Source organism: Lissotriton vulgaris, chromosome 2_1 (genome assembly GCF_964263255.1).
Source record: "Lissotriton vulgaris chromosome 2_1, aLisVul1.2, whole genome shotgun sequence".
Taxonomy (NCBI): Eukaryota; Metazoa; Chordata; class Amphibia; order Caudata; family Salamandridae; genus Lissotriton; species Lissotriton vulgaris.
Genome location: NC_141687.1, coordinates 1,859,322,384 through 1,859,337,689, shown reverse-complemented (window position 1 = coordinate 1,859,337,689; position 15,306 = coordinate 1,859,322,384). Strand labels below are relative to the sequence as shown.

General features: G+C 43.4%; 1 protein-coding gene across 3 annotated transcripts in view; it reads right to left on the bottom strand.

Moving 5' to 3' along the window:
• Positions 1 to 15,306, bottom strand: part of SPG21 (SPG21 abhydrolase domain containing, maspardin) — a 374,771-nt gene that overhangs the window by 76,486 nt on the left and 282,979 nt on the right. For all 3 annotated transcript variants that reach the window (XM_086958046.1, XM_086958045.1, XM_086958047.1), the window contains 3 exons: positions 13,831 to 13,939; positions 12,902 to 13,009; positions 3,468 to 3,608 (listed from right to left, as the gene is read on the bottom strand). In XM_086958046.1, the coding sequence (XP_086814172.1) occupies positions 3,468 to 3,608; positions 12,902 to 13,009; positions 13,831 to 13,939 (358 nt within the window). The remainder of the gene's footprint in view (positions 1 to 3,467; positions 3,609 to 12,901; positions 13,010 to 13,830; positions 13,940 to 15,306) is intronic.

Below are 15,306 nucleotides of genomic sequence, written 5' to 3'. Positions count from 1 at the left end.
GCTCAGAGGTGGGTCTGTGAGCTGGCATAAAACAAAAAGTCCTTAAGGACTGAATGGGCAAAAAGCCCATCTTAGAGGAACTGAGCATCCAGGCAGTACTGTTTCATGAACATGGGTAGTGGCACCCATTTAGCAGCTAACGCAGTAGTAGCAGCATTGGCTCTAGTGGATGGTGTCTCAAAGACTTCAGGAAGCCGCTTCCTGGCTAGTGTGTAGCAGATATTGATGCAGAGTGCAATCTATCGAGAGATAGCCCATTTCCCCACTCCCTTGCCTTTCTTTGCTCCAGCAAGCTCAATGAAGAGTTGATCGTACACCTGGAGTTCTTTAGTTCGTTTGATTTAAAAGAGAAAGTTCTATTTGGGTCCAAACAATGAAGACTCTTTTGCCTGTGAAGGATGAGGTAGAGCGAAAAATGTCAGCAGTGCAATGTTTTGGCAGATATGAAAAGGGTCCACCTTTGGACGGATTCTAACACTTGGGTGATTATGAGGTCTGCGGTCCTCCGATAGCCATCATATATAGTTTTCAATAAACCAGGTTTAGGTTTGTGGTGCTCTCAAATGATGGGAAGATACACCCTTCTCCCCTAATTATCAATCCTAGGACTGAACGCCAATGATTATACTCATAAGGCACACACAATTCATATAATCACAATTATTTAAATTGTACTGTACAATGAACACAGAGATATTCTTGTCTTGACTGTTGGTTTTATTTTCTGTCTTTTTCTTTAAGCAGTTAGACCTCCTTTAGCCAGCACACGCTTCATTGTTTCGGGAAAGTATCCCTATTTTATGTCCAAAATATATTTGGTGTCCTTCCTTCTTCGCAGCGTGACAGTCCAGACCAAGATAAATCAATCAGTGTGCCTGTGGATGGCACTGTTATCAAATGATGAGATCTTTCACCATGAGGTATATAAAATGACGGTGTGTAGATGGGCATTCCCCCTATTAAGGACTGCCGAAAGATCAGCAGTAACACATATATTACTGCTAATTTCAAGAAAATGACAGCATCCCTCTTTTATGAGTAAGCTAGGAGCCTGTGAAAGTGTAGGTAATGGACGGGAACGTGCGTGTGTAAAGTCTGGGCTAGTCGGCTCCTGACATATATATATATATATATTTTTTTTCTTCTCTCTCTCCCTCCCTCCCTCCCTCAAATGTGGCAAAGGAGGCAGAGTTTCCAAAAATGGCAGGGCAAAACCCCAAATGACAATCTGAAGCACCCAAATGCCTGATGTTACTGCTTGCCTTTGGGGGTAGGGTCTGATCCTGCTGCCAACAGGGTGTTGCTGTGTTGAGGACATGCTAAAGAGGCTTGGAGGCTTAGCGTCAGGATACCAGGCTACCCACAGAGTGCTCTATAAACACTATAAATAAATATGTCGGATGCTGCCAGAAGGATGGGGGATTTGACAGTACACTTGCTCTGAGTCCCATGTCTTCTGTCTCGGAACAAGGGGGAGCCATCGAAGGGCAGGTCCATTAGTGATGATTAGACATCCCTAGAGAAGCCAGTGGACCTCAACCACACGCAATGGAGGAATACCACAGTGGACGCAATGGCCCTGCCCAGCAAGTAGGTAGTCTCCGATCCACACCGGATGGTGAACCTTGCTGCATCCAAGCCATCAAAGATGGTATTGCTCAGTTTAAATTCTTTCTCCACCATGATTAAGGGCACAAGTTGTGGGAGTACCAGCTAAAGAGACACACAGTGTTCACGGACGGTAATGCAAGGCTGAGAGAATTAAAATTCATCTTCCTGAAGGTATCCAGCCTCTTGGATTCCCTGCCCGGTGCAGTGGTAGGGAACACACTCAGGTTGACTTTGGAAGTAGAGGCCTGCACTAACAGGCCTCTGGGTGGGATGCTGAGTGAGGAAAGTTGGGACTTCAGGTGCGGGCGGTGGCAATAAGCAATTATCCTGTGCACAGTTACACCTGTGCAGGGTTTGGCCCAGGACTCAGAAGAATGTCAGTAAGGTCTTCACTGAAGGGAAGGCAGTGGCTCTGCAGAAGAGAGCCCCGGTTGAAGCACCTCTGTCAAAATGTTGAACTTAACTGTGATGGAGGGAAGAGGAAGGTAGAGATCCTCTGCCGCCCTCCCCACCACCAGAGTGAAGGATGCGCCCTCCTCAGGAGAGACCAGGTCAGTATCTGATGACATGGCCCAGATCATTGGTTTGGGCACGGAATCCATAGATGTCGTCATCAGCATCCCTGAAGTACAAGCCGTCCCCTGTCTATTAGTGGACCTGAACCGGATTGGTCAGGTTCAGTTGGTGCCGGAGTCGACATCATCAAGGTGGCACTGTCTTGAAATTGGACAGGACAATGGGTTCTGCGTGGTTTGCGTGGCGCTGGCAATATCCAATGTGGCATTGGGAGGACTCTCTCTCGTCCCAGTTAGCGTCTAGGTTAGGCTATCCGGCTGTAACACAACAAGGACCCCTTTCAACTCCATGGGGTCTAAGGCACACCAGACGACGTAGGAGGCTGAAAGACAGAGTGCATGGTGGTATACACCTTCCTAATTTACACAGGGGTTGCTCCGGCTCCAAGCAATTTAGGGAGGCATGAAGTGGTCCAGGCATCCAGCTCCTTAGACGGAGTGCGGGAGCAGGGCCTAGAAGCACGAGGTAGAGAGGGGGAATATTAAGTATGGTTCGACTTCCTTTTCTTGTGCTTCTTGGACTCGCCTTACTTTGATAACTTTGAAGACAACTTAGTAGACAACTGATTGCTGTACTGATACCCAAGGAGCTTCATAGCCGGCTTACGGATCGCTTTTGGGTGCATCGAACGACAGTAGGTGCTGGCCCTGGAGTCGTTGTCAGACACCAAAGACCGACCAAGTGAGCATCTGACACAGATCTTCCTGTGACAGTCCCCATGATGTTTGAAACCCATGGTTTTTTTAGGGGACTTGTCCACAGCACACTGGGAGCAATAGCTCTAAACAAATCTGCAAAGAGTCAATACAAATAAAAGTGGTCAAAAAGTGATTGAGGCAGCTCTCCCGATCCGTGCTATTGGCTCAGAAAGAAAGTATGTGACGTCACAACACCATGCATTTTACGTCGGACGCGGATTACATTGACGTCACCTACCAGCATGTAGAGGTACTACTCAAGATTTTCCCAATCTAGTCTTAGGCCTGAGAAATATTCTAACGTACGGAATCTGCGGTTAGAAGTAGTATCAGACAAACTGCTATGCTAACAATGACTACCAAAGGTACCCAGCTTAAAGTCAGGGAAGAATTCAAACATGTTAAAATGTACCACAGCAAGGTATATTCTCTCCCACTATGAACATTTTGTTTAAGTACCTAGGGAGAACAAATTGCATTAAGACACTACTATAACAAGGTAAGTACGCTCTCTCTTATATTTGCTCTTGCTGCATTACTGAGGAGACTATTTTCTATGTTAAGAGTCAACCAAATACACACCTGTACATAAATGTTTACTTCAGCACTTCTGCAAAGGTAAGGAAAGTTGCCCCCTGTTTTGAGATGAGCTCTTCTGGCGTTAGGATACAATTTATACATTTCTTCTTTGGCATCAGTTGAAAGCGCACTGTTGTCGAACACCTACATAGAAAGTAGAAAATTACTAAGAATTGTTATATGTAAAGAACTGCTTTTAATAGAAAGACTGTCCAGCACATTTTATTTTTATTAATTCATAATAACTGATCAGATGACCTTATACTTCACTGAAGCATTTTCATGCTATTAAAATGGAAAGTCACTTCCTTGTAGTACTCGCTCTCTTTTAAGGGAATCTTTATTGGACTCTTAAGGAACTGAATTGTTTTGCCCAGGTGTGGGATCCCTCAGGAGTTAAAAAAATATTTACTAAGTCTATTTTGACTTTTAAAACAAATTGTAGTAGTCCATTTTCAGACTTAATTGGCAGGTTTTAATTCATTCTTTTCTACAAAAAAATGCAATTAAGATTTAAATACCCTTGCGTAAAAATCGGTTACCTAGAAACATGAGATGAAAACAATTTTAAAGGAGAACGTATTTCAAACAGGGTACCGTGTAAAATAGCTGGATAGACTAAAGTGTGGAGAGGCTAAAAAAGCAGACATTGCCTTTTTAAGGGAGTCATAACAATTAGTATGCCATTATACGCTGGAGTGGCAGTGACTTCAATTAACTTTCACTGGATCTCACAAATATGAAAACCATTGGTACACCGGTCTGATGCTTTTACCAGATGTTGCTAATGAGTTTAATGAAGAACCACTTGAACGAGAATTAAGATTCCAAATACCTTTTCATTCTCCTACAAGAGATCGTCAATCCTAAGCAGAGAAACTGAAGGAGAACACATCGGGTAGATTTCCCTATGGCTGCAGAGGTTCCATATGGAGACTTGATCAACACAGAGATTTTGATCAAGATAGGAGTGTCCCCTATAGATATTAATTGAATTCCAGGTAGATTCCTATACAGTTTTTCAATAATCTAATATTTCATGGCAGTGGCCACTTTTCCAGCTGAAGAAATCTTTGGTCTGCCCATCGAAGATTTAGTAGCTCTTTAATGGGAAACAAATATAGCAGGCACTAGCCATCTCAAATTGGTCTGTACAGCAGTCTGTGAAAAGGGAGGAGTGGACACACTTCAGATAAACAGCTTTTGTCTATAGTAAGGTATTTGGGTTGCCAAGCCTTCTAGCATCTAGCATTTGAAGAGAACCCTCTGCTGTACACACAGGACTCTGAAAGAAAGTCAGGAAAGATATTGTTTGGTGAGATCAGGAACCACTTTAGTTTGGAAAGAGGATGTTTTCTTATTGCTCTGTTATTGTTATGAAACACCATGTACAACGCATAAGACTTGCGTGCCTGTCACTAACCTGATTGGCTGAGATAACAGCCACCAAAAATGCAGCATTACAAGACCAGTACTGAATAAGAGGCTGTATCTGTTCAAAAGGTAGTCACAAGTTTAGAAAGGACAATATACAGTTCCCACAGAGGGGAAGGCCTTGCAGGACGTTGAAATATATTTTTAATACCCTCCAAGAATTCGGTTATCACAAGACTCTGGGGGAAAATAGAGATTTGACCTGGATACTTGCAGTACGCTGTAAGCCAAGCCTTTAATGAGGAAAACTATCGACCACATTTGACTAGATAAAGCATGTGAGGAAAAATTGCTTCTTCTTGGCATTTTATTAGGTCATGGTTTTTTTTAATGCATTATACGTTAAACCTTCACCAATTAAAGATAGTAGAACGTCTAGAGGAAGGACTTGCAACTCTTTAAGGATGAAAATGCATTAAAAAATATAATATTTTAATCGGTTTTCATTTCCCCTAAAAACAATAAAACAAAACGTGCCACCATATTACATGTATGATTTACCAAATTACTCGAGTAGTCTGTTACAACTGACATCAGGTCAATGCAATGAAAGCGACAGGCACATGGGGCTGGGTTTCCTCAACACAGTCCATCCCCCAGTCCCTCATCCCCCAGGCTCGATCCTGGCCTTTCAATTTCCCTGGCTATCTCGCTCTGCCCCTCTCTTGAGGGAGCTGTCCAGGAAGCCGTGGTTTCCCAGTCCAAGTTGTGGTAGGTGCGCCACACTTGAAGAGTTGTCTGACAGAGAGAGGAGCACTCATTTAGGCAGCGTACAGGGTTTCCCAACATAGAAAGCCTCACAAAGTACAACAGTGATGCAACAAATTTAAACAGTACATGCAAGAATCACAGTCATGTCAATACTTGAGCCAATCACCTTTCCCCCATATCGTTTAAAGAGTTTGCCTTCCTGAAGTACTGCCATACAGGCCACCAAGGAGACACCACGTTTGCTATCTCTGTCCCCCCAAACGAGACTTGAAGGAGTTGGGTCAAACCTTGTAAGGAGAGGGGCAGGGTAAGTCCTATTCCTCACTAAACAGATCACAGCTCTAGTTTTCCTAAACAGGAACTGCTTCTCAATATCGGGACTAATCAGAAAACGGAGGTGAGGAACAGGATTGTGTCATCGTGGGGAGTAGTTCGATCTAAACAGGATTATCAAGTAAGTCAATATGATGGTAGATACTGGAATGATGCCTTGCTGATCAGAACTTGCTTTTTTGCAGACAAGTGGGGAGATAGGAGGGGAGAATTTTCAGGTTATAGGATAGCAGGTGGGAGAGGTTACAGAACTGGGGAGATGTCTTGTGAATCAGACCTTGTTTCTTGCAGGACATTTGATAAACATATTTTGGAAATACTTCTCACTCCACCAGATACTGCAAGCTTGCAATCTACTCCAAAATGTTCCATTTGGAATCCCATGTATTTGAAAATAAGATTAATAAATTAGTGGATCTGCAACATTCAAACCAGGCACTCAATTTCAAATGCAACAAACCCAAGAAAAGGAACATGCCCTTCAACAAACCCTACAGGTACAATAGGCGGGACTCAGCATTTGGCCAGCCAGTAAGAATCAAGCAACCTTAATACAGTTGTCTGATACCAATGCCACCACATCCAAACATACTCTTCCATCTTGCAAAAGTATAAGGAAGACGATGACTGAATATATTTATGGTTTTTCAGAGGGCTGTGAGGAATATCACATGACTCAGAGAAAGTTGCTACCACCATCTCACCGTTCTCCTAAATGAAGATATACAGTAAACATACCATGTTGTGAATCCTACTGGAGTTAGTGAATAAGAAGGAGTGGGGAAACAAATTATGGAAAGGCTTGTTATGATGAGGACGACAATGGTCAAAGTTCTGATCCTCCAATTGAAGAGCATGGAATCCCCTTGATAACTGTAGCCTTGCACAAAAGACGGACAAGTGACTACAGACCAACAATGCCACTAAGAAGGAGATCCAGTATATGTGTTACTGCAACAATATGTGGAGTAATTACCAGCATTAAAACAAAGGTGGGGATCATTCCTCCATACGGCCCATATGTGTGTGAAGTAAGTGTGAATGGGATCATCGCCCACAACCTGGTAGGCAGTGGGTGTCTGCAAATAGTGCTAAGCTCCGACCATGCACCAGAGAAACACCAAGGGGAAATTATTCCAATCACATGTAATCAAAGAGAAGCAAAAATGTACCTGCAGCATGTACACAGGTAAAGGGAAACCCCCCGCTGCCCAATCAGTTGAAGCCAGTTGCATGGCAAATTCATTACCCCTTAAATATTGAAAACAGACCTGCTCATCCATTTTGAGCTCACAGATATATTCCACTGCCAGTCCCTGCAAAATGGAAGCTTTTGGCTCACCATGCTAATGCTGGCAATGGAAAGAGGACGGCACACGGGAGACAAACAAAGTACTACAGCTACTAGCTTAGCCAATCTCGACCAAGTGGCGGCCAACCGGTGAATGGCTTTGTACATCCATTGTTTTCAATTAATGTCCTGATGGGTTTAGAATAACACAGGGAATTTAATTGTTTTCTTACGCCCTATACAACTACTTTCTCCCTTAATGGGCATAGATATGCAGCAATTCGAGGATAGTCAAAGATGCCAACAAGCACCAAAGGATACAGCAAAGTAGGTGTTACTACTGCAGGACCACCCGAAGTGTTGTATACCTACCTTCAATTATCTATCCTTAACTATGTCCAGAATCAATCTGAAAACAGCAGGCAGTAACTCCTACACCATAATGTACCCTTCTAACCTGTCTAAGAACGCTGCCAAAAACTTCAAACACAACCTAATTAGGAAAAACCCAGATACGCTAATCTCTGACCCATCCTTCCATCTAAAAAAGGGTTTTACTGTAAATGACCTTATATTTATCATCAGAAGAAATGCGAAATTGGGCAATGCCTTGACGGAGATGCTCAACATAAATAATATAAGAAATATCCCACATGGTACCAAGTTATCAATCGTCCCTTCTCTAAGGTTAAGAGCTGAACTATGCATAACCATTTACAAGAATGGCATTGTGTTGATACAAGCAGCCAACGAGTTGAAGAAATTTGACGACGTTTTTGCAACACTAACAGATTGTGTATTCAACACAAGTTCCAAATAATACCTTATTACACAAGAAGACAAACAATCTATCCCCATGACCATCAGAACAACAGAAGACCCCCAACAGCCACTACCTTCAACTATCTCCAGGGACTCACTTGACACAGGTCTAGAAGAAGAACCACTACAATACGCCAAATTCATCCCAACGCTAGTACACCGGGAAAGGTCCGATCGAATCCCCCAGGATATGCCTACCCCCACTCATATGCCATGTAGTGGGAACCCCCTTCCATCAATAGAGAGTAGGGAGCTTAACCCTCCTTTCAAACCCCTCACAACAACAGTACAAACAGCATTGGGTCCCATACAAAACTGGTCTCCTCCTAGTTTGATAATAAGATCACTGGACAAACGTAGTTCATCACATATCATATGCAGGAGAGGCTCAAATGAGGAAAAAAGGAACATCGGAGAAGTCACTGATCAGATTCCCCAGGTCACTAGACCCTCAAGCAAAATACAAAATAGGCAAGTACACCTACGGCTACACTAAAGGAAATCGAAAATCTCAAAAGTCAAGCCGACAGTATTTCACAGGACATACTAAATGCACTACAATTTAAGAGGAAAATACTAGGTCACAATGACTTCTCACTCAAATATTTAGCTCCTACAAGACTCAGTTCTTGAACTTCAAGGAATGCGTAAATGGACAGGCATGCCACCATCAAATAGACAAATTCAACCATACAAAAATCTCAAACATCTATCGGATGAGGAAACCCACGCTAACCTCAAGCCCCTGCGGAACTCCACCCCCCTCATTTCACAGAGCTCCAAAACCACCCACTACCGCTATCCTTGAGACACCTTCGCCCTCGCAAGCAACCATGCCACCTCTCGGAGGAGGAAACCCTAGCTCTCGTCCTCTCCTACAACTCTACCCTTGCCGCTCCCAGGTCGAAAGACCTCACTGAAAAGAAAATCCTTGCCATCCTCAGGGACTACAACTCTGCCTCAGTTACTCCTTGTTTACCAGACGTGAGTACCGAACATGCCATCTGCTCGGTCACTTTCAACCCCAACAGATCAGCTACCCTCCGGAACAGAAGTGTGATTCAAAGCAACCTAGCGCCTATACACCTGTCTGACCAGACTCCTGACTCTCCCTCTGACCCCTCCCTATCTGGCCTCTTAATCAACTGTCGATCGGCAGTAAAGCACACTGCTGATATTGCTCATCTCATCCTGAACAAAAATCTCGACTTAGCAATTCTAACAGAATCATGGCTCAACGAATCCTCATTTACCATGCCTGGACCTCTTAGGCCCTCCCAACTACAACATTGTAAGGCTGGACAGGCAATCTAGCAAGAAAAGAGGAGGCATCGCCTGCATCTACCGCTCTAACCTCCTCGTCACAGAACTACTGCCGAGACAACTGATTCCTGCGAATACCTCACCCTCTCCATTTGCAGCTACTCGACCCTAATATTCAATCTGCACATCTTTTACCACTCCCCAGGCATGAACGACTCCTTTGCTGACCACCTTATGGAATTCATCACAGCTAAGATTTCCTCCAACAATAAAGATATTGTCCTTGGGTATTTCAACCTGCACTGGAATGATCCCAAGGAAACCCATGTCAACGCCATCAAAGACCTCATGGCTGATCAAGCCCTGACCCAAGCCTGTTCACTCCCAACTCATTCGAAAGGGGCCACTCTCGACTGGATCATCTCTAAGGAATCAACAGTGAAGCTAATCTCTATAGTCCCATGTGACTGGTCTGACCATCACGCCATCGCCTTCCTATTACCTGGCACTCACAAGAAAAGAGCACCGCAACCGGTGATTCCTAAACGCTGGGTCAGAGACACCAAGAACCTGGACCACAGGAACTAAAAGCTCGCTGCTTATCGGACCCCCTCCCCCCCCGCATATTGCAAATGCTAGTGAACTCAACGATCATTTCTCTGCTGCTATATTGAAGATTCTGGATGACCTAGCCCCACTAAAGCTAAAAAGAACCTAAATCAAGAACTGAAACCCCTGGTTCACTGGATTCCTCAACAATGAGAGGAGATCACTCCGGCAATCCTAAAGAATCTGGAGACAGCACCCCTCTGCCGCACACCTAAAACTCCTCGGCCAGAAATGCCTACAACAGAAACATCCTCAAATCAAAAAAAAGAATGCAATAATTAACGCCTCTCTCTGGCATGTATCGATTCCTAATGCTCTGAAAGCCAGCCAAGTCCTCCCCGTTTTGAAAAAAACATCGCTGGATCCAGCTTCCCCAGACAACTTCAGACCTATCACCAACATGTCTCTCTTAGCTAAGGTGTTGGAGAAGTGTGTGCAACCGTAGCTAAGTCAACACATCAACAACTTTCACCTACTAGATGACTTCCAATCCGGATTCAGACCTGGGCACAGCACTGAAACCACCATGCTCCACATTGTTGATGATGCCCTCCAAGCCCTTGACCAAGGCAAAACCTGTCTCCTAATCCTCCTAGACCTATCCTCGGCCTTCAACACTGTCAATCATGAAAAACTACTCGAATGCCTCAACTTCAGGATGGGACTGGATGGCCCTGTTCTAGAATTGTTTAGGTCCTTCCTCCAAAACCGTTCACAGAGATTCCTAATTAACGGCAACCAGTCTGCTCCCTCTCCGGTCATGGTTGGAATCCCTCAAGCATCAACGCTGTCACCCACCGTGTTCAACCTTTACCTAGAACCACTTGCCCAAGTACTACATACAGCGATTACCTCCTTCCATATGTATGCTGACGACACTCAGATCTACATCAAAACCTCATCTTTGGAGATCTTCTCCCTGAACGAGACCCTGAAATTGACTGTCCAATGGCTCGCCTCCAATCAACTCAAACTCAACGCGAAGAAAACAAAATGTCTCTTACTTTCCCTTCCAAAAACCAACTCTGAGATTCAGATGTGGACTAGGGCTATCACAGCCTTAAATTGCCCACCGACAATCGTGGTCTATGCCAAATCTTTGGGAATAACCCTTGACTGCAACTTGAACATGCGAGACCACATCAACTCGATGGCCAAATCAGCCAGGTTCCACCTGAGCTATTTTGGAAACTGAAACCCTTCCTCGACGCTCCCGACCTAAAAATGGCAGTCCAAGCACTAGTCATCCCCAGACTGGAATGTGGCTGCTCTACCCTCTCGGGTTTACCCAAGATCTCCCTGGCACCCTTAAAAGCCTGCCTCAATGCGGCCGCTTGACTACTTACCGGCACAAGGAAATTCGACCACATTTCGCCACACCTGAAAGCTCTGAACTGGCTTCCTCTCGAGGCCAGAATCCAGCTCAAACTGGCTTGGATCACACACAAGACATTATACTCTAACTCCCTTGCATATCTCGCACAAGAACTTGTGGTATCCGGAAGAATCAGAAACTCCCGGTCCACCAGAGACCTCTTGCTCCAACCTGCACGCTTTTGGAAAAAAAACAACTCATAATCGGGCTTTCTCTGGGGCCGCACCAAGAATATGGAACTCACTCCTGCTCGCCATCAGAAGAACCCCTTTTCTAGCACGCTTCATAAAGGATGACAAAACATTCTTCGCTTACATTTTTGCCCTCAACCACCTCAGAGATCCTTATTTACTTCAGACTACTGCCTCCCCTCGTGTCTTGCTATCCCTTTTGTACCCAGCACTCCGTCCCCTCCTAACCTTTTGTATATTCTTATGATTCCTAGCTTTTTGTACACTTCCATGATTCCTGTAAAGCACTCGGATACCCTTACAGATCAAGTTTGCGCTCTATAAAACACAAAAATAAATAAATACCTTAAACTAAAGTTACCCTAGGATTTTGAGAAAAGTAACATCCCCATTTGGTTGGAGTCCTTCCACATCTGCCCAAACACCTTTTTCTCAGGAAGCAATATACTTTACTTTCAGAGTCTGTTTCTCCCAGAGACATTGTCAACCACATTGGTTCTAAAAGCTAATTTCCCCACAATAAATTTCCCAGTGGAGACAATGCCGAAGGGAAGGAAGACACCCAGAAGAAAAGAGAACAAAGAGGTAAAAGTCACTTCTGGAAACCAACTCTACAGGGTGAGCAGTTGAGTGGAGGCTTGACAACCACATTACCTTTCGGAAAGCCAAAGGACAAAGCGCGACACTCCAGTACGCCACATTGATTCCACACTTTGCATGCCTGGTAGATGAACTGCTGAGATGTTCAGGTTTTTCTGTTATTAGCCATTTCCATATGACTTGAGATTCAACAGATTGCTGTCTGGAATGAGTGCTTCCCTGTTTGTTCAGATAATACATTGTCAGGGTATTGCACAATCACTTTCATGGGTGAAACAACCGAAAACCTTACTAAAAGGGATCTCATTCTTTCACGGTTGTCCAGTTCAAACTCTGGTCACAGATGCCTCTTTCAGAGGGCAGGATGCTCACATGGGCCATTAAAAACAATTGTCAGTCAACAAAAGATGACTTTATCAACCTCCTAGAGCTAAGATCGGAACAAGCAGGGAAGGACTCATTCTAGATTGCTATCTGTTGAATCTCAAGATAGCATGATATATATATATATATATAACATGCTATCAGAACTATATATGTTTGCGTATAAGAAAGAAGGCCAATGATAGTAACAAGAAAAAAGTTAAAGATCCCACATTACAGTGAGGGACCATCTCTAGTTTACACATGCCTTTCAAGACCGTTGATGAACTTGGCCCAAGAAGACCTTTTCGAAAGTGATTATGTTTGTGACATTCAATAGAAGCTTCCTTACAAAAAAAATGTATTGCAGGCAACTCAATACGTTATGTTCTTTTCAGAGAATATTCAAGGCAATTTCATTTTAAAACTTCGCCTGCAAACTTACATCCATGATCGTTATTGCAGTGTCTCTGATTTTGTGGGGCTCCACATAGGAATTCTGGCAGTTCAGAGTTAGTCGAGAAGCCAGCTCACTTTGATTTAAACTTTCCAACTTTAGAAAAAGAGACAAACAAGTTAGAAGTTCTATTTCTGAAGTAATTTTGTGTCCGCTACAATCTCATGAAACACATTTTAACTGCTGTCCAAATCCGGAATCTTTCCTATTACACGTTGATAGTGGCGTTGTCTTTCCTGAATCCACTTTAAAAGACAAATATAGCAACTGCCTGTGCTACAAAAATAAATAAAAAGAATGACAAAAATGAATAAAAAGAAAGACAAGTTCAACACAGGCAAGCAATTTTTTTTAAAAAAGTGACGTGAAATAAAATGCTTTTTTTTTTTACACATCAATTAATAAAACTTACACTAGCCATTTATTAATCTGTCCTGTTTTATGCTTTGAACAGTGCATTAGAGAGACCATGTTAAGGGAAAGCACAAGTCCACTGACAAACTGTACAATTGTAGATCTTAATACAATATGGCAAAAAAACATTGGTGGACAATAGTGCTATGTGGTCAGCTTGCTATGCATGCCCAGTATGAACCAGACAGCTTTGTATTAATTTGTAGCAACAAACTGGAACCAAAACGTAATAAATAAATTATATATATATATATATATATCTATCTATATATATATAGATAGATATATATATACATACATACATACATACATACATACATACATATACAGCTGGAAACTACAGAAGGAAATGTACCAGGAAACAGTTTTCAACTTTTTAAGCAGGTAATTACATATCCAAGGTCTTTTAACCTGCATAATACTTGTACACATGAAAGGACTGAGAACCAAGACAAGCAAACCTGGTGAGGTCATCACACCCACAATATCACACGTAACCTTACCCGATCTACCATGAAATCAATACCATTGGCCATTACAGGATCCATGGGCCCAGACGCAAAGTTCCCCAGGACTATTTTTTTCAGCATGAATGCTGGCATCAACCAAAAGCTGTAACAAAAAAAACCCAGTTAAAATAGAGTATTGAAATAAGTTATTAAAAACCATGTAACACAAACAGACTCACGCACAGCTAAATGAAAACACTACTGTTTTTACCCAAGATGCTTTTAACCCTTGTTGCATGCTTGCCCTCTATACGGTGCTGATTCAGAAAAGGGGGTGGTGATGAACAGAGTGTCTGAATTAAGCAGACCACTCTTACCCAGTCCAAAGATCAGGGCTTGATCCATCACCGTTTTTTAGCTCACTGCACCATCCCAGCTCAGAACCTGGCTACATGCAAATTAGTCTGTTCCTGTCCCATTGCATGATGGGAACAGGGCAAACCAAACTACCAAGCCAATTCTTATACTGGGAAGGAAACAAGCTACCGGGGACCGGTTTCTGGCATTTCAGCAGTCGTCGGCCCCGGTTGCTTGAATCCTGATGGTGCAATGAGCAAGGGACTCACATCTGAGTATACCCTTCCACGCTTATGGTGGACAAAATGATTCAGAAAAGGGGGTGCAGCAACACCACAAAGAGAAGAGTATTCACATTCAGTGACAATATTTATAGCAGAAACTACCTTCGGGAAGAAGGAAGGGTTGGTGCAGGGAATTAACTTAGCGTGACAGAAAAACAGGCAAAACCACACGATATTGTTTGGGACTGGCAACTTCCAAACCCTGATGGGCAAAGAAAGTACAAGAGAACAGAAGTCAGTGAGACAAAGCTAGAAATGGTTAAATCCTTCAGTTGTGAGCAACACATTTTAACAAGCGGCCCATACAAATGAATTTTGTAGCAGGCTTTCCAGCAGCCATGACATCTGCCACTATTGGTGGTAAACCCATTTCTAGTTTATACAGATCATTCTTCATGCATGCAACTGCAGTGCCATCCTGCTGAAAAGGCATGTTTCCCCTGTGTGGGAGAGAAAGAGGGCTACGAGTTATACAAGATCAGCATATCAAATCCTCCTCACCTCATCGGAGGTCATTTCGATCAGTTGAGGTCTGTCGTCCAGCACCCTCCTTCTGCAGGACTTTTGAAAGCAGGATGAGTGGGAATACCTAAAGCAGACCCAGTGGCGAGTTGATCCTAAAGTCTTCACCCGTGTAACCGTTTGGACAGAAGCATATTTCACAAAAAGGAGCACAATTCCTGTGACTGTAGCGTAGAGATTTATGCATGGATATCCGAATGCGAAGACCTTTTCTGTCACTTTGGGATGAAGCTCCCACTCACGGCACTCTAGTGAGAGAAGAATTTGTGCATCTACTATCACAGTGAGGATGCCCTCAAGGGCAACTTTCGCCAGGAAGATGCCTGCTGCAAGGTCCAGCACTACAACACAAGGTCCAACACAAGGT